Here is a 26,740-nt window from a genome sequence, read left to right as displayed (position 1 = left end):
CTCTCCTGGCAGGCTAAGTGGACAATATTTGATGCCAGGGAGGTAGCCCAGCAGGCTGTGTTCAAGTTAAATGACCTACCTGCTATATAATCTCTCCTGAACCTAGAAATATAAATGTCTCATGTTTATAAATGGATCAGCCATTTAACAGAGATTATCCAGCGTTTGGTGGATTCCTAACTCCAGAACAGTCAAGAAAATATACTTTGGAAAGGGGTTTCCTTGTCAAAAATAAGCTGAGCAGAATCAAAAGAATTTTTTAACCCTTCTTACCTTCCTTTGGAGAGGCAATATTACTAAAATCTTCACAATAGATAATAATTTAGTTAAAATTTGTTGAATAAATCAATATAAAATAATTGTTTACACTAACTTTTTTTTACCTCAAAAGTTGGGAGAGGGGCTGGAAAGATAGCATGGAGGTAAGGTGTTTGCCTTTCATGCAGAAGGTCATTTGTTCGAATCCCGGCCTCCCATATGGTCCCCCGAGCCTGCCAGGAGGGATTTCTGAGCATGGAACAAGGAGTAACCCCTGAGCACTGCCGGGTGTGACCCAAACAAACAAACAAAAAAATAAAACAAAACAAAAGTTGGGAGAGTAAGCTGAATTTAGAAATAATAACAGTTAAATTCTTGTTCTTCACAAGGACATAAAAATTATATTCATTCCACCTAGTATTCCAGAAGAGCATGAAGAGAAATTGCATTAAGATATTTTAGATCAGGTTCTGGAAGAAGAAGCCATCATTCTTATAAATTATTTGCTACAAGATTAGAAAAAGTGCTGCTTCATGCTTATAGCAAATTTGGAAACTTGCTAGATATTCCTTAAATAATGAAAAGTGTGGCCACTCCTGCTGCTTCTGAACTTAAATTTAATATAGTTACTTTTCTATGTTTAAGTGCATACAGGAGCTTCAGGCAGGGTTTGGAGAGGGTGATCTAAAATGCCAGATATTATAAATCTCTGCTTTCTTTAAAGAATATAAAAGTACTCACTCAAACACTACAGTCCAGAACGATCGGATTAGCTGTATAACAAAATCCAATGATTATTTTTTTTTACCTGTTGCGAATGAATTAATACTCAGGTGAAACTGAGTATTTAGTTTGACATGTTTAACCAAGTGTGAACTGAATAGGCTGTAAACAAGCTCCAACATATTGCCTAACGTTCAGAGTTAATTCTTTATTCCTCTCTCCTTAGTCTTTGTGAAAGATGTGTGTGTGTGTGTGTGTGTGTGTGTGTGTTGTGTGGTGTGTGTCTGTCTATGTGTGCGTGTGTATCTGTGTGTGCATGTTTTCTCTTCATTGGGGACTAGAGACAGTGGTGGAAGAAAGACTGAAGGTTTGGGAGCAGCCCTCTGCATTGGACTTGTCTGTTTTCCTAGCATGTGATCAGATAGCAACAACCCCCTGCAAGGGCCCAATAGAGGACTCGTACCAGTGCATTGTAAGCTTACCTTGGCAAGTTGCTCATGGATCTCCAGCAGGCTGGGTCGGTTGACCTTGGGTCCACTGACACTGCCAGTGTTGCGGTAGTACTCGATCTTGGGAACAGCATCCATGGTGTTGTGGCCAAAGGTTTGTAGGTAGTATGTGTTTGTGTGAGTGTCGTAAGTGTGAAAACTGGCATCTGTTCTAGCAGTTTCTCCATTTTGGAGAAAATTGTCATAGCACTCTTGATTCCCAGGCCTGAAGCTAATTCTGAATCTGTTCTGGGTTTCATCCCCAAAAGAAGTTTCTTCATAATGGGGAGGGGAGGTATTATCATCCGCAGCAGCGCAGCCCTCATGGCTCTCATTTATGACATTCACTTGAAAACGATTGGTATTGCTAGGCACTGAATCCAAAAATACATTGGAAGCATTGCTGTGTGACATCTTACAAAATGATTTGGGAAGACTCAGCTATATACTTGGTGGCTTTTTTTTTTAAATAGTCTATGTAGTTCCTCTTCAAAATAAATACTAATGTATTTACATGATGGAACTTCTGGCTTCTGTTTTAGAGGAACTCAATAAATAGATTTTTGATGTATTTTCTCCTGTATAAATCTTCTGAATAGTCTTCGAAGCTGTCATTAAGAAAGAAAATTAAGCTTGTTCAAAGAAATATAACAATAATTAGTTGGGATGGAGTATGTAGGAACAGTTTTCCTTGAGAATCATATAATTTAAAGTTGATTCTGCTAAACGTCATCAAGCAACAGTACTCACCTGAGCACTTAAATTCTATAATAAATTATTGTGTACTCACTTCAGCAAAAATAACTTCTAATGGAGTCATTAAACTGCTTTTGCAGTTTTTACTAGAACTCAGTGCAATTGAATTCAAGATGAAAAGAGAAGATCTAACTTTACTACTATCAAGTACAATAAAAAACTTACGTGAACATTCTGAGCTTTAAGTGATTAATTGACAGTGCTAAATAAAGTCACAAAGTATTTTATAATGAATAATATGCATTATATGATAAGCAAACATTTTAACAATATTTAAAACTAGCCTTGTTAACTTATAAAACATGAGATTCATGTACGTACTTAGATATTTAGTTTGCCTTGAAAATATTTTATTTGTTTTTAAAATGCTCTTTGAAACCTTTAAAAACAATTAAAAAACAAGAGTCTTTAGATTAATAAGTAAATCAACTCTTATTTATATACTCTTTTATGCAAGATAAGTATATTATAAGATAATACTATTGATTAAATAAAATAATATCAACTTTTGTTGAGTAGTTTGTATTTTGTAAAAATATAAACTAAAATAGAGTACAGAATCATTTCACAGTTCATGGTGTGAGTACATCTTAGACAATTCCTTGGTTAGAATAATGTTTCTTCATCAATTCCTTATATTTTTATGTTTTACAGAAAGTTTTAGAATGGTAGATAAATTCAAACATAATTTTGCCTGCATTTTGCATTTCTTGAAGCTTTTCCTTTGACTTAAAAAATTTCAATTTTAGCTTTCATTGGAAAATTATAAGTAAAACTGATATCTCTTTTATTAAAAAGATACTTTTATGATTTCTATAAAACATCCTTTCACTTTTTCCATAATTTTTGACATACTTCCGTTTATTTCACTGACATTCTTGACTTTATTCCATTTGTCAGAATATATTTTATGACATAATATTAAAGTGTGATTTTTATCCTACCAATAAATATTTCACTCACCCCCAGGAGACTTCTTCTCAAGAAGTGGAAGCTCTTAAAGTATAACTCAGGCATATATGGGGTACTTAGTTTTCTGTCCAGAACCTCAGCCTTATTATTATTGGTTTAAATCTTCCTGGAAAGATTTGACTCGGGCCATGATTGGTCTGAAACTATGGATTGGACCCCACCCTGTCATTAGCCCTGAGGACCCTTAAGTACTATGTCAACTAGTAACTAGTAGTAAACCATTAATCCTTTTAGGGTGGAATTAAAGTTTCTTTAATTCATAAGGGGAGTTGAATTGCTCAAGAGCAGTCAACCAGCAAAATATGGGCAGTGAGTGCTTCAGTTGTTTGGGCCTAAAGAAATTGAAACCTGTCATCTTATTTCACTTGATTCCTCTGAACCTTCTATTAACCAGCATCTGCAGCAAAATAGAGGTCCCCGGAATTGTATTTTGTAACTAGAAAATGGTAGTTATAATAATTTTTCTTTTGATTTTTTTATTAAAAAAATTAAACATTTGCATACCCCGAAATGAACTGCTCGGGGTATGCGAATGTTTAATGCGATTTTTTTCTTACTAATGCTATTTTTATTGTGATTATTCGGTAAGCCGGCCAAGGGCCACAAAATGTTGTACGGGGGGCCGCAAACGGCCTGCGGGCTTCGAGTTTGAGACCCCTGCCATACAGTGATATTTTTCACAGTCTCTGTTGTTGGTATCATGTTTCTGTATTGAAGATCTTAGAATCTGTATATCCTACATTGAAGTCAGGATGGTGCGGAGCAGCGTCTAATTTCAACTCACAATTAAAGGGCAATGCAGAAAGCCCTGTTCAGTACGCAGGTCATTGTTGTTGTTTAAATCTTCTCAGTGTTAAGGGAAGACTCTTTTGAGTAAATCGATGTCAGAGCAGGTAGTTGTAATGATTATTTTATCTTGCTAATAGTAGATATTTTCCTAATTCCTTTATGTATGTGAAGAGCAGATTTAAAGAAGAATCAATGATTTATTGAATATATATCTGCCTGCAGAGAAAACAGTTTCAATAGTATCAGTCAAACTGCTTTGGGTAAGTTTTCCAGCAGCACTGTTAAATGACCTTTCTGTCTTTACTTGGAAGAGTGGTTTTTATCAACTTTTATTTTGCTTACATGGACAGAGAAAGGTGTTAAATCAATGTGTGAACCAGTGATGATGAGGGTATCATTGGTAAGACACACAATTTCTTTGTTGTGGTTCTGACATTGTTTTTTTTAGTAAGGTTGACTGAATCAGTCCTTGTCAGAAACTTCTGCATGCTTTCCAGTTCCTGAGCAGCAGGGTTTTGATGTAAAATAGTGGGTTAAGAGTAAATGGCTGGAGTCAGAACCTTCCCTTCACATTCATCACGTCACCTCCTCTCTGTGTAAACACTGGCAAGCTACTCAAATTATTTGTCTTAAATTTCCCTTCAAAATAATGCAGTTATGTTCATTTTTATAACTAAAACCAAACCACAAACATGTTTGTAATCATGGTGCTTAGAGATACTTTCAAATATTTTAGTTAAGGATACTAAATCTTGTTATAGAGTGAACACGAGGATTAAATGAGGTTAGCTTTTTTAGAACAGCACAATTGTTACTGATACTAGCTTTTGTTATTTTAAAATAGTTTATACAGATTTGGTGGCTTTTTATTTAGTTATATCCAAGATTTGGATGGGAAACAATTTTTAGACATTAGGACATATGCTACTATTTTAATTAAGATAGGGGAAAAAGAGGGGCTGGAGAGGTGGCGCTAGAGGTAAGTGCTAGCCAAGGAAGGACTGCGGTTCGATCCCCTGGTGTCCCATATGGTCCCCCCAAGCCAGGGGCAATTTCTGAGCGCTTAGCCAGGATTAACCCCTGAGCATCAAATGGGTGTGGCCCCCTCAAAATAAGATAGGGGGCAAAAGAGAATGGTAAACAAATACTAAATTAGAAAAGGTGGAAACGTCTAAATAATTCTTAACATGCTCTTAGTTGCGGAGATGTGAGTCATTTAGACTCATTCGTGATATAGTGACAGAATTACAAGTAAGTACGTAAAACACATTTTGCTGGTGTGCTGAAACATACGTTCTATGAAAAGTTTTTTTTTAACACCCATAGGAGGATATTCAGCATAGAAATTAGTCATATTTCAGATTCAGGTAGAGGGGGCTAGTTATTTGCACCTGGGAAGTTTGCATCTAGTCACTGACCTTGGATAGAAATTGTAAGCCCATTTGCAGAAGACCAAGTTTCTTTTTCTTTTTTCTTTTGGGGGGGGTAATATTTATTATGTGTGTTATCCCCCTGGACACCATCAAATGTGACCTTTTAACAGTAGAAAACTGAATCATTGACATTTTACTAAGTGTTTTCTATGTGATTTTTAATTTCGTTTTGTTGGGACCTGAGTTCCCAAAATGAGATGCCATTTTGTAAAAGCCACATGGCAGGCTTTTTCTTAGGTTCTGAGCAGGGAGAAACACCCTTTTGTAAGGACCACATGGTGTGGGCTACATGCTGGGGCTTCAGAAGCCTTTTTTCATAGACCCTGCCTCAGTCTACCTGGCTGTACTAGGTAGCCTATCAGGGAAGGACAAGGGAGCAATAGGAAGGTACCCCTCAACAAGAGCCAATTATTTTAAAGATCATCAGAAATCTAGAACCTCCCTATATCCCTATCCTATATAATCCCATTAGTGACCTTGGGTGGGGTTCTTTCATCCCTCGTGGGAGAGAACCCTGACAGGTCAATTATGCCCTGTTGGCAGGGGGAATAAAGTTTAAACTTTACTCCAATTTGTGTGGTCTCGTCCTTTGATCTCTGGACCCTCACAGTTCCTATGCTCTCTCTGTTCTTATGATCTCATATTTTCTTCCCTTATTTTGATATCTGTCTTTTATCGGAAATGTTTATATTTCATTTTCTCTTCTGTTTTATTTGCCCGAGATTTTGCTTTGTGGTTGCCCTGTAGCTTACTTATACATTTCTAAATTATTTATGTTGTTCAAGTTGAAAGAAGTTAATTTCAAGCTCATAAATCCCCATGGTTTCCCTCCTCATAAGACTGATATAGTAGAGATAAATTTATTTAACTGTTGTTTGCATGAAGCTTTTTATTGTTTCTTAAGATATGAATGAAAGTGGGACCAGAGCAATAGCGCAGCGGTAGGACATTTGCCTTTCATGAGGCTGACCCGGCATCCCATATGGTCCTCAAGCAAGGAACAATTTCTGAGCACATAGCCAGGAGTAATGCCTGAGATTCACTGGGTGTGGCCCAAAAACCAAAAAATATATATCTGAGTGACAGATATATCTGAGTGACAGAGAATTCTTGTTTGGAGGTCTTTTAATTTTCTTAGTAGTGCTGCTTATGCTAAGTCTCATCTTTTCTAATTTCCCATGTCTTTGTTTTTGTCTCCTGTGTCTTTTGATTGTCTGTTTATTTTTTAATAATTTATTTAAGCACCATCGTTACAAACATGTTCATAATGGGGTTTCTGAAATCCAAGTTTCTTTAATCCTCTTTCATTGCCAAAGACGGTGACTGCCTCTGATGGTGGTCCATTTCTTTTCATCTTGTGACCTGACTGCCTGACTACCAAATAGTGTAAATGAGTTTTTGTCTTGGTCTTATATCAACCAGACATGTTCATTCTATGCCTCTTATCGCTACCTGAAAGATGGCAGTCATTATTCTCTACTAAGGGGATTCAGAACTTCTGGGACAAATAGAAGATACTTTTGTGACTATGGATAAAATTAAAGTATATATAAGGCTAATCTTGAAAGGTAATTTCTAATGTAGACCTTTCTGACAACTGGATAACAGTAAAAGGAGAACTTTTTACTGAAAAATAAAGTATGTTCCTCTACTCTTGTTTTTACTATCAGAGTTCTTAGAAAAAGGTAGCAAGGGTATGATCAAGCTATAACACTAGATATCTATTCTTAGCAGGATTCGCATCTCATGAAATCTCTGCTTTGCCATCAAGCTATAATATGAATATGTTTATTTTCATATTTTTTTGTCTCTGAAAATATATACATGCACTTCTTTTATTCATCCTTACATCTCTTCTCCTCATCCTCAAACCAATGTCATGCAATAGCCATGAGTAACAGTCATGAATGAAATCACTGTGTCAAAATAATTTCTCTGGTGAGATGAGGAAATAATATTAGGGTAACATCGAGGATATATGAAAAGTTGGTAGAAATACCATTTAGACTTTATAACTTTTCTTGTCTTTTAGTTTTAGAGAGCTTTTCTTATTTTGAAAATGAACTTTTGACCTTGTTATGTTCTAGTTGCTGAGTTAGAAGATCTTGGTAGATCTTGCCTGGAAGATAAATAGAACATATAGTACTTAATATATATTTCAGTTATTTAAAAATTTTTCCTTATAAGGGATGTGCCTAGTGGCCTGGAACACACACACACACACACACACACACACACACACTTCAGGGTGTTCAACTGAGCACTATTCCAGTGAGGTGTTTTTGGATTGAATTGCCAAATGGTTAGAAAGTAATCCAGGCTTGTATTCCTGAACCTATTGAGATTATCCTAAAGTCTAATCATGGGATATTTATTAGTAAGGAATCTGGAGTTAGATAGCACAAACATTCTCTAACATTTTCTAGCAGTCGCTAACTTGACCACCTTGGGAGATGGCAGAGTATCCACTGCATAGTCCTATTCCTTGTAGAGAAAAAAGGCCTGCTTTTGTTGTTGTTGCTGGTAGTGCACAGAATTATTAAATTATTTTGAAAATACTACTGATAGAAGGAGAGGAGTAGAGAGTATCAGTAAAAATTCAAGTTCTGTTTGGGAGCCAACAAAGAAGATTTTACTGCAAGATATTCTAGAAGAAGATGTAGATAGGTCAGAACATTGTGAGACGCATTCACATTAGAGTCTGTGGCAATTAATAGAGGTGATCTGTGTAGAGGATGTTTTTCACCTGTGAATATATCTGACCAATGTTTTTTTTTTTTAGGAACATTATTTGTTTATTTTTTGATCAGTGAGTTCCTATGTCATAAATACCAATTTCAGACTAGGTAATTAGAGCCAGGAATGTAGGGATGGTATGAGGACAGTGCAGAAGGGTTAAAAGGAGTAGGAAGCATCCATCTTTTTTTTTTTTTTTTTTGGCTAAAGGTGAAAGTAGAGATTCAAGGAAGATTTTAGAAATTAGAATAAAGCTACTACATATGGCTTATACTCTCATCTGTAGGAATCTTGATATGGGGACAGAGGAAAGTGAAGAATACCACAACTGAATCAACCACACACATTTATTGAATTGAGTGAATAAAGCAAGCCTTTCCCTAGAGCACTCAAGGTCATTATGATTATATCCACGACATATCCTGATGATTCAACCCTGTCAACCACAAAGCTGGAGCTATCAGGCAAGTGCATATTCGAATGTTCCTTTATCAAACTCTTCCACTTCATCTTCCCATGTAGAAGAAGGCATGCTGCTATAAGGATCTAGCAGGATTTTGAAGCATCGAATGATAAGAAGTCCCAAGAATATGCACAAGATCCCTACAAAAGCAAACCCAGTTTTTTGCTCCAGAGTCAATGAGAAAGCTGAGACTTCGTTAACACTCATCTTAGCTGAAGAATTGCCACAGTAGGGACTACTCATTATTCTCTGTCACATCGTTGTGACACTTCAGAAATCTTGCTGGAATCAACTCTTGGCCTGGAAAAAAAATAGATTGGATTTACTTCTTTCCCATGTATGCTACCAATAGGTAATAGTTTTTGAAAGCTGGCATTTTTTCAGTCTCTTCATTTAATTCACAAAAGCTATTGGAACACATCATCATAATTGGATCCAAGTAAAATTAGCATTGGAGATGAGACTTCTATGAAATTGTCCTTTGTGGACAAATTTGGCTTGCTATGAATTGTAAATGTAAATGGGAAAATCAGCATTTAAAGAATCCTGAAGATTATTAAAACTCTATTTCTTTGACTTGGATGGCCATTTTTTAAAATTTCGTTTATGCATGTATAGGTAGTCATAAGTAACCATAGAAGTAATATGATCAAGTTTCCTATGTTCATATTCAAGGCCTATCACCATCGTTCTTTTATCTAAAACAAATTATGGTTATTTAAATATATCTTTTTTCCACTGTTTCATATTTTTGTACTTGTATTTTCTTTTACACTACCAACTTACATATTGAATATGTATTTATGTGTGTGAACCCAGAGCTTCCTGCTCTTCCACTGAAAAAAGATCCCTAATTTAATTTATTAAGGCAACTTGAATTAAAAAAATTACATCAGTAAGAGAAGTACTCAACACAGCAGCTAACAAGTAATAAGCAATAATAGTTGTGTGCCATTGACCATTTTCCTATCATAGCTATCGGTTCTCAAAACACCCCCAGTAAACATAAAATTAAGCAACATGTTTTCTAAATAAATTCAGTTTCAAGACAAGCTCTCTAGTTCCTCACCCAAATTTTGACTCCTAAACTCATATTTTATTGAAATTCCAAAACTACAAGAAATGCATTTAAAAATTATATTTTAGATAGAAGCAAAAATCAACACCTGGTAGCTTATTAATATAAAAATTACTAAATTACAGGAGATAGTACAGAAGTTAGGATGCTCTATGGCATTGTGTATAGTCCACTTAACCCACCAGAATTATACATTTATTTTATATTTATTTATTTGGTTTTTGGGCCACACCCGATGACGCTCAGGGGTTACTTCTTGCTATGTGCTCAGAAATTGCCCCTGGCTTGGGGGACCATATGGGACGCCAGGGGGTCGAACCTTGGTCCGTACTAGGCTAGCGCCAGCAAGGCAGATGCTTTATCACTTGCATCACCGCTCTGGTCCCAGACATATACAATTTTTAACTTTTGGTGAACAACTAAATGAGAGCAAGGGACGGAAGATAAAGAGAGGAGAAAAGGAGAAATAGAAATGAATAATATATGCTTTCTTTTGCTTTCACAAGTGGCCCCAAAACCAAAACAAGTACATAAAATGTCAAACAATATTTTATCTTATAAGGGGTTGAATTTTAAGAGTTCTACCTTCAAATATTTAATTACAGGGATATTCAGTTTATTCTAGGATATGCTGCTTATTTGACTTTTTTTGTTTAATATCAAAAATTCCTTTAAACTCTGCTGAACTTTCACCACTTAGGATTTTTACTAATGTAGTACAAGATAGTAAAAATGTCTTTTGATTTTAAAAATTTCAAGATCAGGGGCCAGGCGGTGGCGCTGGAGGTAAGGTGCCTGCCTTGCCTGCGCTAGCCTAGGACGGACCACGGTTCGATCCCCCGGCGTCCCATATGGTCCCCCAAGAAGCCAGGAGCAACTTCTGAGCGCATAGCCAGGAGTAACCCCTGAGCGTCACAGGGTGTGGCCCAAAAACCAAAAAAAAAATAAATAAAAAAAATTTCAAGATCACCTAAGTGGCTTAAAGTCATTTTAAAGATCATGTTCTCGAGTGCCATTTGTCCTGTTGAAGGCATAGGAAACTGGACTAAACTTTTACTTACCTTAGAATTTAATATAACTTTTTTTTATTCTTACAGACTATTAAATTTTTGTTTTCATTAATTAAAACTATTTGGTTAAGATCTCCATACTTTCTTTATTGAATAGATGGAGAAACTAAAAACAAACAGTGTTTCTTTCTATACAGAGATGCTGGATCAACATTTGCCATATAACTGTCATGCCAAGTCATGCTATAGCATTCAGCCAAATCCCTTACTGAACGTTCTTTTCTCATCAGAACCATGACCCTACTGGGAAGTAACATTTGAATATTTCAGAAGACCCAGGTATAAGAGGAGACAATGAAACAATGAACCTGATTTATTAGTGGACAATGTGGTGTGCTCCGTAGATTCTCATCAATGAAAGACTTGTTACTCAGTGCCTGGGAGGGCTGCCAGCAAACCAGTTTCATTTGTTCATGCCCTTCACGATTGCCTTACCAGCAGAAAGCTGTCTCAGTCAAGGAAACAGCCCCCTCTCAGGGCACAGAGTATTTAATGACCAACTAATGGCAGAGTCAAAAGCCAGGGCATTTTTGACTGAAATGGATGCCACTCTGGAATTATAATTTCTGAAACTCTGCAACTGTTAGAGCTCTGAAGTTTCCCAGGAGTTAACTGAACTTGCTTTGGGGTCTATATCTCAGCTTAAATTCTGTCCACTTATCCTTCCTTTTCCATTTGCATTGAGCTTGACATAATAGATGTTTCTATATACTGAAATCTGTCTCAAAGCTTCTAAGGAATCGAACCTACAATTGCTGTCACCAAAGTTATAAAAACTGCTTCAGTTTTTATGAGCTGTGTTTTCTTGTGATTGTTTTCCTTTATTTCAAATTGTTCATATTGCCATTAAGTAGAAGTAGCTTAGCCTAATTTAAGTATAACAACTGCATTTATTAAATGTTTTTTTAAGTATTATAATGAGGGCACAAGCATGTAGTCATAGATGATCCTTCTAGGATTTTTCTTTGGATTCTTGATCAACACTTAATTCACTGCCCTCTGTTATTCTTACTAAAGAACCAACAACTGGGCCGGAAAGATAGCACAGTGGTAGGGCATTTGCCTTGCACGTAGCCAGTCCAGGACAAATGGTGGTTCGAATCCCAGCATCCCATATGGTCCCCTGTGCCTGCCAGGAGCAATTTCTGAGTGCAGAGCACTGCCAGGTGTGACCCAAAAACCAAAAAATAATCAACAACTGACCAAACACACAAACCAATTTTCTAGATGTAGCAATAATGTACTTCACACTTTTTGTCAAATTGAAATAAGTTATCTTTCTGGTTAGAGATGTGAAGTCTTTTATACTACAATTTGTCTAATGTATACAAAGTCATCTTTTGTTATTAGTCATAGACTACCAACAAATTAATGAATCACTTATTATTTTAAAAGAAAAATCTATTATTCTTCCAAATTAAATTATAGTATAGAAAATATTTTATAATGATATTTAAATTTATAATACCTATATAAAGATTATTGTAAACCCACACCTCAAAATTTCCATGGCCTTCCAGCAGTGTCCTGGTACCTTTGTTTCAATTATCCTTCCACAATAAGTATTTTCACTGTTTATCAGTAAGTTTTATAATTCAAGGGCCAAGGTTTGGTATTCTTTAATGATAGATTTCCTGTTTTGTCTCTCTCTATACCACAGATGAGTAAGATTACCTGGTTCTATCCGCATTGCACCAAAACACAGGATTTTATCTTTTCTTATAGATGCATATAATCTCACTGGAAAAGCACCTGTTTTCAAGCAGTTACCACAGTTCTATGTTGTAGGTATTTAAAAAAATGTTTTAATAAAATTAACCCAGTTCACCATAAAATATAATTTTGATGAATGATATTCTGGTTTTTAAAAATATGTTTTAAAGAGCTAGAAAATATAAAAACACAGTTAGTGTACACAATCCAGGAAACTGTGATTTCAAAATATCCTCTTGATAACAGAAATCCAGCTCCAGCAGCTCATTTTGAGTTTAGAGTTTCCATAACTTCATATCAGCTTAATTACTGCAGCATTCTCCAAAAGTCATAAGTATCGTAGTATTCAAAAGAAGAGGAGATAAATCTTTCCTAACAGGGGCTGGAGAGTTAGAATAGAGGATAAGGAACTTGACCTGCCTACAGCCAATTCCAGTGAGGTTCCCTCAAACACCACATATTGGCGCCCAAATTCTGCCTGTAGTGACCCCAAGCACAGAGCCAAGATGAGCCCTAAAAACAATCAGATGTGGCCCCCAAAACACATATACATATTTTTTCTCCATCACAGTCTTGTGAGATTCTTCTTTAATGGCTAAGAAATGGTATATAATTATCATATTTGTTGCTAATTACCATGAAATTCTCAGTTGATGTTTTGGATGTGGTTATTGTTATTTCTGAGTCAAACCCAAGTCTTTCTCCCAGATGTTTGCTCAAGGTTCACTCCTGGTGGGACTCAGGGGGCTACATGCAACCTGGGTTGACAGTGTGCAAGGCAAGTAAGTGGTATATACTCTCTGGCTCAACAGAAAATTATTTTTTAAATATCTATGTTAATATACCTTATTATAATATGTATCTTTTATATACATCAGGTACTCATAAATAAGTAGAGAGAAAGAAGACAGAGGGAAAAGAGTAGATAAAGGGAAATAAAGGTGCCACCAAAGACCTCCTAGGACACAAACTATGTCATAGGTTAAGCGAGAGAGGTGAAATTATCTGTAAAAAAGAGCACTGATGTTTTAAAAAAAGATATTGAAAATACTTTGTAGTAGCAGAATTTTTATTACAATTTTTTCAGATCAAGAAATTGGCCAGTAGGGGCCGAAGAGATAGCACAAGGCTAGGGTGTTTGCCTTGCATGTGGCTGACCTGGTTCAATCTCTGGCATTCCATATGGTCCCCGAGTCAATTCAAAAGTAGTGCAGAGCCAGAAGTAACCTCTGAGGGCTGCCAGTTGTGGCCCAAAACAAAACAAATTACCAGTAAAAAATGTAACTTCTTAGTTATACAAAATAATGCAATGATATTAGATGAGAAAGAAAAAATATAACTACTTAATATACTTCTGGGGTTTTGTTTTAATAAGGACCACAGATGGCAGTGCTGCAGGAGTCAGGTAGAACAGGGGATCAAATTCAGAGCTTTGCAACTTACAGGTACTTCTCTACCTTTGAACTACTTCTTTTTAGTTAATGTGGATGGTCATTAGAAATGACAGAAAAGTAAATTGATGCAAGTAAAGAAAACAAGAATTATCTTTAGACACATTGAATAAATTTAAATCTCTAGGATAAAATTATTTGTTACATGCATCTAAATATATATATAAATTTGAGGATCTCATCTGGAGGTTCTCAGGGATTACTCCTGCACTTGGGAATTAATCTTGGTGGTCTCAGGAGACCAGATAGGATGCCAGGGATTGAACATAGGTTGGCCACATGCAAGACCAGAGACTTGCTCAACTGTAGTATCACTCCAGCTCCCTGAAGAATATTTTAAAACCTTTAAGAAACTATTAACCACTTAGAATAACTGGACAAGGCTATGCAACAGCTTAAAAAGGCTCATGCTCAATCCAAGAGTATAGGGAAGAGAAGGAAAGGAAACAAGTGGAGAGGTTGGGAGAAGAGACAGATGAGAAGCAAGAGACAGCAAGGGTCAAGGGAATTCATATATCTCAGTTTCTCTAAGGAATGACAGAGCTAACTATTCAAACTACAGCATCAACAACACTGACATTATGAGACCCAGACTTTACCAACAGAATTTTAAAAAGTTCTTATCAAGATGGCAGTCTGGGGTATGGAGGTAGGAGGGGGAAACTTGGAAATTTGGTGAAGTGAAGTTGACACTGGAATGCTGGAATATTGTGTGTCTAAAATACAGCTTTTAATAACTTTGTGTTTGAACATAAAAACATAACTTATATAACAAAAAACATGACATATATAACATAAAAACATAACATGTATAACATAAAAACATAACATATATAACATAAAAACACAGTGTTTTAATAAAAATAATCATTAACCACAATATTCAAAATGTCTATGAACAGAAAATAAAGTCTCTGTTTTCAGAAGGAAGTAAGAGAAATCATAAAAAATCACATATTGGTAATGTTACAAGCCCAGAATTATTTAACAGGTTATTTGTCAACATTTAAGAAGTGGCTAAAAGTTAACATGTGTTTAATAAAACATAATGATTAGTTTACTTTTTTCTTGAGAATTTATTAATAATAATATGAGGAATTGAGGAATAAGCAAAGACATAGACTAATGATTTTAACAACACATTTAACAGTCTTATTTCTGGAGCTATCTTTTTGAGAAAGATGTGAGATATGTCTGATAATATTTTATGTTGATTTATAGTTCACTAATAATGTTAATAAATAATGGGTTCAATATCATAGAGACAGGTTTTCTATGTAGTACTGCAAAGATCTAAATTATCTATATACTCTTCCATGTTTTTGAATAGGTTTAAGTCATTGAAGGATGACTATTAAATTTGACACAATGCTGGGATAAAGGGCTAATGATTAGGATAGGATAGCAGGTAAGGCACTTGCCTTGTTTGTGATCAGCCTAGGATCATCCCTAGCATTCATATTCTTCCCCGAGACCCACTAGTAGTGACCCTGAGAAAAGAGCCAGAAGTAAGCCTTGGTGTGGAGCCAAAACTAAATGCCAAACAAAACAAAACAAAAACCTGGGATAAAAATATAATGGCAAACGTACAATATCATAAGTTAAGACAATTCTGATTTTAAAATTGTGGTCGAAGCCAGAACATAGATTAATTTAATCTCCTATCTTTAAGTGAGCAAGAGAAAGAGAGATGCCAACAACAGATGTGAGATATTTGATTTGGTAGTTTGTATGAAATATATCTGCATGTTACAGTTAATCAGAAGTGATTATAAGTCAAAAATATGTAATGGTTGCTTAAATAAACAAAATCATACATTCATACATTTTGCAAGTGATCAAGAGTAATAACACTATTAGCATGAATTGGTAAAACCTAAAAATTTATATTTCTGTACTTTTATCCAAAATTATTTATTTAGTACTTATTCTTTTTTAGTAGACATGGATTGCAACGCAGAGGTTCTACTTATTTGGAGAAGATCAAGGTACAAGCAAGAATAAATCAATGAAGGCTTCTACAAAGCAATATAAAATAAAAGAATTATCTAATATCATTATTTAATATCCACTACATTCTTACAAGTGTGGCTTTATGTGGTATTTTATTTAATCCTCATAAGACTCACACATGGTTCAGAAGATTATCCTTAATATATTTATTAAAATGATTCAAAGATAATACTTTTTAGAAGTAATAGAGATTTCACCTATTTAGGGATCAGGAACATTTTTCTTCTAAGTAAATATGCTTGAGTTGAGACTTAAATGAAGATTTAATTATGTGGAGAAGGAAATGAGATTACAATAACATGAAGAAAATTAGGTAATGGTTTTGTTAAGAGAGTAAACAATTTAATCCAAACAAAGAGGAATACAAGCAACAAAATAATGGCAAGGTCAAAATATGAAATAATTTTATTATCAGGCAAAAAGTTTGAAATTTATTTGCCTAGATCTTGGGTGAAACTTAATGATGTTCTTAAGTAAATGTAAATTCCAACAAAGAAGTATTACAGAAAGAGGGTTCACCTAAGAAGCACTGACGACCTGAGACAGGAAGTGGACGCGTGGAAAAGGCTGCAGGTTTGAAAAATGTCTACAAAGATGTGAGGGATAATATTGACCGATTGGTAAGATGAACTATGGAAAGAGAAACTTGAAAAATGATTCCATTCTATAAAGCCTGGACAAGTTTTTTAGGGGTCAGAGGATGGACATACCTAGCAATGCTCAGGGCTTACTCCTGACTCTGCACTCAGGGGTCACAGCTGGCAGGGTCTGAAGTCCATAGGGAATGTTGGAGATCGAGTCTGGTTCACTTGCATGCAAGGCAAGCAACTTACCTTACTATCTCTCTGCCCCCCCCCCCCCCCCATTAAAGAAATCGTAGTTAATGTGTAGACTGAGAAAGTAAATGAAGAATTTAGTTCCAGACTTTATAAATTTGTGGAATTTCTACTTGGCACATGGTAGATGTTAAAGAAGTGGTATTTCAGACACACTTTATTTTGGTCAAGCATAAAATTGCTAATAGAGAGAATATCTTAAGAGTATTATTGCCTTGGGGCCGGAGAGATAGCATGGAGGTAAGGCGTTTGCCTTTCATGCAAAAGGACGGTGGTTTGAATCCCGGCATCCCTTATGGTCCCCCCTGTGCCTGCCAGGGACGATTTCTGAGCATAGAGCCAGGAGTAACCCCTGAGCGCTGCCAGGTGTGACCCAAAAACCATAAAACAAAACAAAAAAGTTAAAAAAGAGTATTATTGCCGAATAATGTTTGTGTAGAAGAAAATATCCAAAATGGGGAGAGTTCAGTCTATAGATGCATTTTTAAATTTCCTTGAGAATGAAATGATCGTTGAGGGTCAGGGGAGGTAACTTATTGGGCTGGAGCATGCTTTTTCATGTGGGAGACCTTGGTTCGATCCCCAGCACTGCCTACCTCTGAAGCACAGATGCCATCACTGAGAATTAATTTTTCAAAACAATTTTTTGTTTGGGACCACTCCAATGATGTTCAGTGTCAGGGAAATATGGGAATTCTGTGGTAGGGATTAAATATAAAGATTCTGCTTCTAAATCATTGTTCTAGTGTTCTGAGCCATCTCCTCAACCCTGTGTTCAGCTATTAGTAGAGCCAAATAAATAAACTTAAGGATTTCAATAATCCTAAGTTTTCTTTCTAATAGAGATTTTATTAATGTTTTGATATATTTTAAAAGTTGTGTTGTTAGTTTAGTTGGTATTTTTGTTGTTGTTTGTTTTTTGTTTTGTTTTGGGGGGGCCACACCTTGTGACTCTCACGAGTTACTCCTGGCTATGCGCTCAGATATTGTTCCTGGCTTGGGAGACTATATGTGACCTCCGGGGATGGAACTGCGGTCCGTCCTAGGCTAGTGCCGGCAAGGCAGATGCCTTACCATTCCATGCCACTTCTCGGGCCCCTTGTTTTGGTTTTGGGGCCATACCTACCAATGTTCAGGGCCTACTCCTAGCTTTGCAATTAGGGGTCACTCCTGGCACTGCTCAGAGAACTATATGCAGGACTGGCTGCTAGCACCTAAACCCCTGTGCTATGTTTCTGGCTGCACTTCTTAAAAATAATTTAAAGTTTTATATATAACTTAATATTAATCTTAAGATTAGCACAAAACATAGATCAAGGAGAACACCTCAATGGATTATATTCAAAGGCTAAAATTTATTGAAATATGGGGTAGAGTATGACTCAGATGTAAAATAGGACATGTATGAGGCCCTGGGTTAGATCTAAAACAAAGCAAAACAAAACAAAAACAGAGGACACAGAACAAAAACAAAACAAAACCAGCCATTGTTATGGACATAGTGTATATACTCTTGTAAACAAATAATATAATCATATGCATAAAAGTAAATAGGCCTGTGACATATAAAGTTCAGGGGTAGAGTACATGACTTGAATATGTGAGGCCCTAGAATCATATATGTGAAATAAAGAAGGAATAAATCAAATTTGCTTTATTTTCCAGTTAAGCAATTGCTTAATAGTCTGTTTAGTAAAGGTGATGTTCTTGTTACATATGCAGCAATGAAATATTAGTATTTTAGACCTAACTTTCTACCTACTTATTCAAACTTTCCTTTTATTTTCTTGTACACTTTGTCTCACTGAGTATAATTTTTAATATGCTAAGCTCTATACTACTTTATTGACAGAAAATTAATGCTACAAAAATCTTAATTAGCAAAATGTTGCTAAGAACAGAAATCTTCAGTTACAATACTTCTTCATAATTAAAAGTCATCCCATAGCTATATTTAAACATGCATATTTTTATATCCTTTAATCCATAAATAATATAGGTAAACAAAAAGTCAGTGGGTCCTATTAGTAGACATTTTAATATCTACCTTAAAGGAAATGCATCATGTTAAAATCCTGTTTACTGGGGAAATAGAAAATAAAAGAAATATGAGAAAAGTTTAGACCATAGAAATTTCAAAACCACAAATTAAAAGAGCCTGTAGTATTAAAAATAGCTGGAAAAATTTAAGAGTATCATAATGATAAAATTATTTGTAATAACAATGAACAGTTAAAATAGCTGGCCTCTATGTTTCTGATTATTGTTTTAATCATATTTTTATAATAAAAAATGATTTGTCTCAAGATATATGTAGGCACTTTAGAAATGAGTAAGTGAGCTTAAAGCACATCATTTCTTTCATGATAATTAACAGAAAATGAAATTTCTAAGTTTTGGGAAGTCATTGAATTATACAAGGCTAGATCTACTAGAAACTGAAAATTCTAAACATCATTTAGTTGCTTTTCAGCTAATAAACAATAAATAAAAACACCAAATCTTTCAGTGATCAGTCTTACAAATCATATCGTTGTCAGTAGTCAGTCAGGGGTAACTACATTTTATACTAATTATGTAATTTTTAGATATAGTGTTCTGTATATGCTGTTTGTTTCTTCTGTAGAATAGATTTACTTATTGGAGATAATAAACTTGGCTTTTAGAAACATTTATTTTATTTGCACACAAAACCAATATTAAAACATAGAGCCATTAAAAAGAACTTCCTATATTTTAATCAACAGGTATTTCCTCCTATTTATCTATAAATATAATTCCAAATAACAAATCTGAAGTAACAAATATTATAGTTGAGTATGGACTTATGGATGAAAAATATTTTGATTGTGCTCCTAAGATGTAATAAAATATAATGCTATTCATATAACATTTATATTTTATAAAATGGGAAACATAGATGCTCCAATATTAAAAAAATTCTCTTATAAACACAAAAACCCCATATCAAATATGAAGCTTACTAAAATAAAAAAGGAAATGATGATAGTTAAGAATTTATCTGCAAAGAGCCAGTTAATCTTAAGAATGGAATTGTGTTGGAATAAAAGGAAATCTTAAATTACAAACCTAGATGTCTTCCTCATGATGAAGTAAGTGCATACATTTCAGGCCTTGTCTGGTATCCCAGACCTTAAAATCTGCTCCAATCCACTCCCAACCTTTCAGATTTTATCCTTAAGAGAATTCCCTTCCGGGAATTTTTCCATAGCTTCTCAAGGACTTTAAACTCCTTCCTTTCAAAGCTCTGCAAACCTGGTCTGGAAATTCTCAAAATGTCTCATCAATAGAGAAATAGAGACTGTCATTGTCATTCTGCCTTTCTTGTCTCCATTTTTTCTTTGGACATAGTAAAGGGCTAACACCTCCTACAAAAACATCTTAGGAAAAGCATCAGCAATCTGACAGCACACACAATGCGTCCTTTTATTTTTATTTTTCCCTTTGGTAACAGCAGCAGCTGCAGCAGCAGGAAAACATCAGTACTCTCTCCTTTAGAAATTTGATTTACCCCAAACTGCAGACTCCCTCCCCCAGCCAGGCCCATTCCCCACTCCCTACCCCTGAAATCCAAGAGATGGAGAACATGCTTCTTATCTGAACCTGCATTGGAACCCTGTCAAGGAATGCAGGGAAGAAAGTTACTTCAAGGGCTGCAGCGGTGTCTCACCTTCCATGCTTGTTGCCATGGAGATGATGTCCAGCGAGCAGACAAGTGTTGGCAGGTTTGTCTTTATTTGCTGATCGGTTCAGTAACAATGTCAAAGGCGTGTCCTGGGCATCTGCATGGAGTCACACACAGGGCCTGGGGTGGTTTGGGGGCTTTTTGGACTAGGTGTGCAAATGTCAGTGGCTGTCAGAAGGACAGGATGTGAGCACCCGCCAAGAGCTTGTGTGTGTGCAAATGGATGTGTGCTTGGATGATTTCTCTGTGGCAGTGTGTAAATATTTATGCTGTGGCTCCTTTGTATGTTTGTTTGTGTGAGGGCATCTGCCTGTATGTGCATCGGAGTCAGAACTCAGAGGAAGCCTCCCGGGGAGGGTGGGGGGCAGCAACAGGCTTTAGCTAGTTCTGATTCAGCTAAAAGGAAAGAAAAAAAAAATCGGGAGCTTTGCAGATTAGCAATCGGATTCAGATTCCTCCTGGTTTTCCTAGGCACTTGCTATTTAATATTAGCATTTATTAAAACCCTTCTTTTCCCTCCTTGCTGCAATGATAGTTTGCCATTAGCGTTCTACTGACCTCAGTGACTGCTCTCTAGATAGAAAAAGTAAAGCGTTAGATTCTTACGTGTTGCTTCTCATCTGATCATGGAAAGACCGGAGTGCACAATAAACTGATTTAACTGGGGACTGCATGCGTCTTGTGGAGTTATCATTCCTCACTCGTCTTGTTTTTGAGAGCAAATCAGTCGCTGTCCGTAGTGCTGAAAAATTGCGTAGCAATGCTACTCCTAGGTATAGCTTTATTTATTTATTTATTTATTTTTGGTGTGTATCTTTTTTTTAAATATAAAATCTTTATTTAAGCACAATTATATGGCTTTAAAGAAACCACAGGACTACTGCTGGGATAATGCTCTCCCGTAGCTTCCAAGCACATTTTTCTAAACAGTGTTAAACACACTGTTTACATATTGAATCTAAGCTGCATTGCCAGAAAAACAAAAGACAAAAAGAACAAAGACCTTTTTCATCTTTTTCTATTCAAGGATCTTATTGGTACTCACAAACTCGGTTTCTTAATTTCTGAGTCTGCTTATGTTTGGATAATATATCCCAAACCTACACGTTTCAAACACCTGTAGGTTGATAAAACAAAACAAAACAAAACAAAAACAAACCCTATATTGATTTTTCACCTTGGAAATGTTAAATTAAAAAAAAACTGACTGAAGATGGGACTGGAGAGATAGCATGGAGGTGAGGCGTTTGCCTTGCATGCAGAAGGACTGTGGTTCAAATCCCAGCATCTCATATGGTTTCCCGAGCCTGCCAGGAGTGATTTCTGAGCATAGAGCCAGGAGTAGCCCCTGAGCACTGCTGGGTGTGACCACAAAACAAAAACAAAACAAAACAAAGTGACTGAAGCTTCAGTGTGTGAAAATGAAGATGGATAGTTTAGTCCTTACTCATGTAAAACTGTAGTAAAAACACATAAAGCAGAAGTATAAGTTAATACATAAAATGAAGGTCAAATAGTATTTATTAATTGATAAAATTTTAAAGTCTTACATACAATGGACAACATGAGTAAACAAGATAGTACTAAACACAGTTATTAATTTTCTCTTAAAACTATCAAAACTTGGGGCCTGAGCAGTGGCGCAAGCGGTAGGGCATCTGCCTGCCTTGCATGTGCTAACTTAGGATAGACCGTGGTTCAATCCCCCAGCGTCCCATATAGTCCTCCAAGCCAAGAGTGATTTCTGAGTGCATAGCCAGCAGTAACCTCTGAGTGTCATCTAGTGTGGTCCAAAAACAAAAAACAAAACAAAAAAAAATCTATCAAAAATTTTATAACAAACTGCCAATCAAGGAAGAGAGCATAATAACAGTAATTTGATCTTAACTATGATTTTATTGACTCTTGAATTTTTCTAAAAGCCACATTCTTTTTATAATATTTTATATTAAAACACAGTTTTAAATTTTAATGTGTCTATAAATCCCCTGCATCTTGCATAAATTCAGCTTCTCATTTATTAAGTGGGAGGTTACATCTCAAATTCTGTATTCTGAATCTCTACAAAAATTCTAGGTATTACTAGAGGTCCTAGTCTCAGGATCATACTTCAAGTAGCAAGATGCTAGAGATATTCATTCTAGTCAAAGTGTAGGGGAGGAAATAATTTACATCCATCTCTGATTATAGAATGGAATAAGGGTAATCTATTTATATTTTGCATGCCATATACAGATGTTTACAAATAAGATAATTTAAAGATAGTTTTAATTTATTGAGACAATATTTTAGAAGAGATAGAAACTTTTACATGTTTTATATAAGCAATGTCTTTATTCAGTCTTCAAAATGCCAATATCGCTTTACTACTATCCCTATTTTACTTCTCCCTTTCCCTCTCTACTCATACATTTGATTATTTAAATTTTACATTTTATGATACTCACTACAGTTTCCTCCACACAATTTTCTATATTTTATACTGTATCCTCCAAATGACCATTCTTTATAAAGCCTCGCTCAATAAAAAAGAACTAGCTACATGATTCTCCTGCTGCTATATGACACTGCTCCAAGATTTTGTTACCTTGGTTGGAGATTTTGACTTACCCTTTTATGACTATAAATGTGGTTTCATAGTAAATCATCATATTCTGATTTCAAAAAATACATATATTATGGGGACTAGAATGGTAGTACAGTGGGTAGAATGTTTGCCTTACACACGGCCCATACAGGTTTGATCCACAACATACCAGATGGTCCTATGACCATTGCCAAAACTGATCCCTGAGCATAGGGCAAGGAGTAAATCTGAGCACTTCCAGGTATGGGCTCTCCAAAAATAGACATATTAGATATGTAATGTATGGCCTGGTTTAGAAAGTGAAATGGGACCATTTTTATACCTCATTTATGGACATCCTAATATGCCATGATATACACAGAATTTTGGAAGGTTGTTATATAGATTATTTTCTGTTATTATTTTTTAAATCTAAAATGGCACCTGCATATCATTAATAATGCTTTTCCTTAATGCTTTTAAATGATACCTACACAAAGTTTTTGTACAAATTAGATTCTTTGCTGTTTTAGGTACATGACCTTGCTTTTTTCAAAAACAATGGTGATGTTTAGGACACTGCAAAGTGGATTCAGGAAAATATAATGAATGAAAAGTCTATTCTATTCCATTTCCTTCCATAGATGCTGGAATATAATGATATATAGCGCTGGTCTCTGCCCTTGATAAGATACATTAAAAAACATGGAAAATCCACAAAGTGCCATGGTAGCACAGAAATAATGTGTATTTTATTCTCTGTTGTCAAAAATGATGAAAAATTGCAAAATAGAGAAGACACAGAATACCTGTACTTCAGGTTTTTTGCCAATGTCTGCTGTCCAGATTTTATTAAAAATTGCTGACAGATAGAGAATAGAAGAGTGTTCTTCTAAAGCACATGTAGTCAATCTATACTCTGAATAATCTGTGATTTATTTTCAGAGAAATTCAACTTATTAGAAATGAAATATTATGTGGTTTTATTTAGGCCTTTCCCAAATAGAATTGCCTTTATTCAAACATCACATTTTCTATTCATATAGAAATATTTTACTTAAAAAATTCTCATATTGGAGCCAGAGCAGTGGAGCAGCAAGAGGGCATTTGCCATGCATGCACTGTCCTAGGATGGACCGCAGTTCAATCTCCTGGCATCCCATATGGTCCCCGAAGCCAGGAGCGACTTCTGAGTGCAGAGCCAGGAGTAACACCTGAGTGTCACCGGGTGTGGCCCCAAAACAAAACAAAAAAATTCTTACATTACATAACCTGGTAGGTGACCATGCTACGATTATTACTAAAGATGGTCAATACATCATCTACTTTTTCCTTTTTTTATGTTGCCTTTTTGGCTGAGATTTGGTGGCATTATCAGCTCTGTCCTCAAGAGTTTATATCCAGTAGTGCCTTGGGGACCATGTGGTAATAAAGACCACACCTTGGCTTTTTGCATGCAAAGCTCAGGGTCCATCAAGCTATTTTCTCCAGCCTATTACTATTTCTATAAAACGTTTTTTTCTATACCATTTATGTATTAAACTACCATATAATTTCTTTTAAACTATATCAAAGCAAATGATGTGTTTTGCCCTTTTGTACCATGTAAATTATGTAAATGACTGACCACATTTGTTCTTTTCTTTTTGTTACCAGAAGTTCACAATCAAGTTAATAGCTAAAACAAATAGCTAATACAATCTTAAGGCCTTTTATATATGTTTTTTCCTTATAGTATTAAAACTAAAATTTTGTTTCCTAGATAAGAGTACAAGATCTTTTTCTAATTATCTTTTATTTATTTATTTTTATGTGTGTGCTTCTCCCTGAAAACATTCAGTGATACATGGAGACTACCCCCAAGAACTCATTGTTCAGGAGTCATTCCTAGTAGTTCTTTTGGTTTGTTTGTTTTGGGGCCACATCCAGCCCAGTGGCACTCCAGGGTTACTCCTGACAGGCTTGGGGACCATATGGCATACTGGAAATGAACCTGGGTTGACTGGGTACAAGGCAAATGCCCTACCCACTGTACTACCATTTCATCCTCCATTTTCTGGTGGTTCTTAAGGGATCATACATTCAGAACTGGGGATCAAATCAGGAGTTTATGGGGTCAGAGAGCTTGGATGGTGAGTAGGGTACTTGCTTTGCAGTGGCCAACCCAGGTTTGATCCCTGACACCACATATGATCCATAATCACCACCAGTAATAATTTCTGGGTATAGAGTCAGCCATGAGTAAGTCCAGAGCACTGTTGAGTGTGTCCTCCAAAACAAAACGGGCTTCTGCATTCAGTTACTCCAGCCTTAATTTTTACTTTCAATGTGTTTTCTCACATAACTGTCTTCATAAAAAAGAAATAGAGTAATATAACTCTCTATAAAATAAATTCTCAATAAAATATTATTCTCTATAAATTTTCTATAAAATAAAAAATAAGAACAACTTTCTTGACATGTTCCCAAAATATTGACTGTAATGGGAATATATACATAAATTAACTTGCATTTTTAACAACATAGCAAAGTGAAGAAACCTATCATCCTCACTTACCTATAAAGAAGAATTATGGTTTCAAAATATTTTATGTTAATTTAGGACATAATTTAATTTATGTAAATTCAGATCAGCTTTCGTTCTCTGTTCCACTAAATTGTGTTCTTTATAGGAATGTGATTTTTTGACAACAGAAAGAGCAAAACATCCCACTCTTACAAAAGTACCTTAAAAAAGGTTGTCACAAGGGAACTGAAAGTAAGAATGTCCTTTAACAAATAAGATTAGTATTATTTGGGGGGAGGAGTGTTGGGCCACACCCAGCTGTTCTCAGGAATTATTCCTGGCTCTGCACCTATAGGAATCACTTCTGGCAGGTTCTGGGGACCATGTGACCCGGGATCAAACCCGGGTCAGCTCCCTTCAAGGCAAGTGACCTACCTCTTGTACTATTGCTCTTGGCCCAGATCAGTTCTTTCTTTCCTTCCTTCTCTTTCTTTCTTTCTTTCTTTCTTTCTTTCTTTCTTTCTTTCTTTCTTTCTTTCTTTCTTTCTTTCTTTCTTTCTTTCTTTCTTTCTTTCTTTCTTTCTTTCTTTCTTTCTTTCTTTCTTTCTTTCTTTCTTTCTTTCTTTCTTTCTTTCTTTCTTTCTTTCTTTCTTTCTTTTCTCTCTCTTCTCTTCTCTCTCTTCTTCCTCTCTCTCTCTCTCTCTCTTTCTTTCTTTCTTTCTTTCTTTCTTTCTTTCTTTCTTTCTTTCTTTCTTTCTTTCTTTCTTCTTTCTTCCTTCTTTCTTTCTTTTTCTTTCCTTCCTGCCTTCTTCCTCTTTCCTTCCTCCCTTCCTTCCTTCCTTCCTTCTTTCTTTTTTTTTTTTTTTTTGCATTCCTGGCTCTGCACTTAGAAATTGCTCCTGGTGGGCTCAGGGGACTATATGGGGTGCTGGGATTCCAACCACCATTTGTCCTGGATCAGCTGTGGTAAGACAAATACCCTACCTCTGTGTTATCCCTCCGCCTCTTCAGTATTCTTTCTTGAGGACAGTTTAGTTTCCTTTGAATTATTCTCACCATTCTCAACAATTAGCTGTATTAGAGGATCACCACTTGAATAAAGTCAGCATTTTACTTTCAACTACTTAGCAACAGCTTTTCTGTGGATAATCTTTACATTTTGATTAGTCTATTTGAGCAGAAA

The 26,740-nt window shown here is 35.6% G+C and overlaps 2 protein-coding genes across 6 annotated transcripts in view; both read right to left on the bottom strand.

Annotated features, from left to right (window-relative positions):
• Window positions 1–1,883, bottom strand: part of SLC12A1 (solute carrier family 12 member 1) — a 112,284-nt gene extending 110,401 nt beyond the window's left edge. For all 3 annotated transcript variants that reach the window (XM_049782473.1, XM_049782471.1, XM_049782472.1), the window contains exon 1: window positions 1,464–1,883. In XM_049782473.1, the coding sequence (XP_049638430.1) occupies window positions 1,464–1,883 (420 nt within the window). The remainder of the gene's footprint in view (window positions 1–1,463) is intronic.
• A 6,605-nt stretch (window positions 1,884–8,488) lies between these two features.
• CTXN2 (cortexin 2) lies at window positions 8,489–20,571 on the bottom strand. Of its 3 annotated transcripts, none has more exons than XM_049782520.1 (2): window positions 20,471–20,571; window positions 8,489–8,918 (listed from the first exon to the last, which is right to left on the bottom strand). In XM_049782520.1, exon 2 carries the CDS (start codon window positions 8,859–8,861, stop codon window positions 8,616–8,618), a length of 246 nt encoding a protein of 81 aa, XP_049638477.1. In that variant the 5' UTR covers window positions 8,862–8,918; window positions 20,471–20,571; the 3' UTR covers window positions 8,489–8,615. The 3 variants fall into 3 exon arrangements, with proteins under 3 accessions (XP_049638477.1, XP_049638479.1, XP_049638478.1); XM_049782522.1 differs by lacking the exon at window positions 20,471–20,571 and adding an exon at window positions 19,870–20,015; XM_049782521.1 differs by lacking the exon at window positions 20,471–20,571 and adding an exon at window positions 15,352–15,483.
• Between the last annotated feature and the right edge of the window lie 6,169 nt (window positions 20,572–26,740).

Source organism: Suncus etruscus, chromosome 10 (genome assembly GCF_024139225.1).
Source record: "Suncus etruscus isolate mSunEtr1 chromosome 10, mSunEtr1.pri.cur, whole genome shotgun sequence".
Classification (NCBI taxonomy): Eukaryota; Metazoa; Chordata; class Mammalia; order Eulipotyphla; family Soricidae; genus Suncus; species Suncus etruscus.
The sequence above is the reverse complement of the archived record's forward strand: the minus strand, read 5'-3'. Positions and strand labels throughout refer to the sequence as shown.

What these genes read in the sequence shown, in the direction of transcription:
- CTXN2 (XM_049782520.1), bottom strand. Translation starts at nt 8,861, where the DNA reads ATGAGTAGTCCCTACTGTGGCAATTCTTCAGCTAAGATGAGTGTTAAC.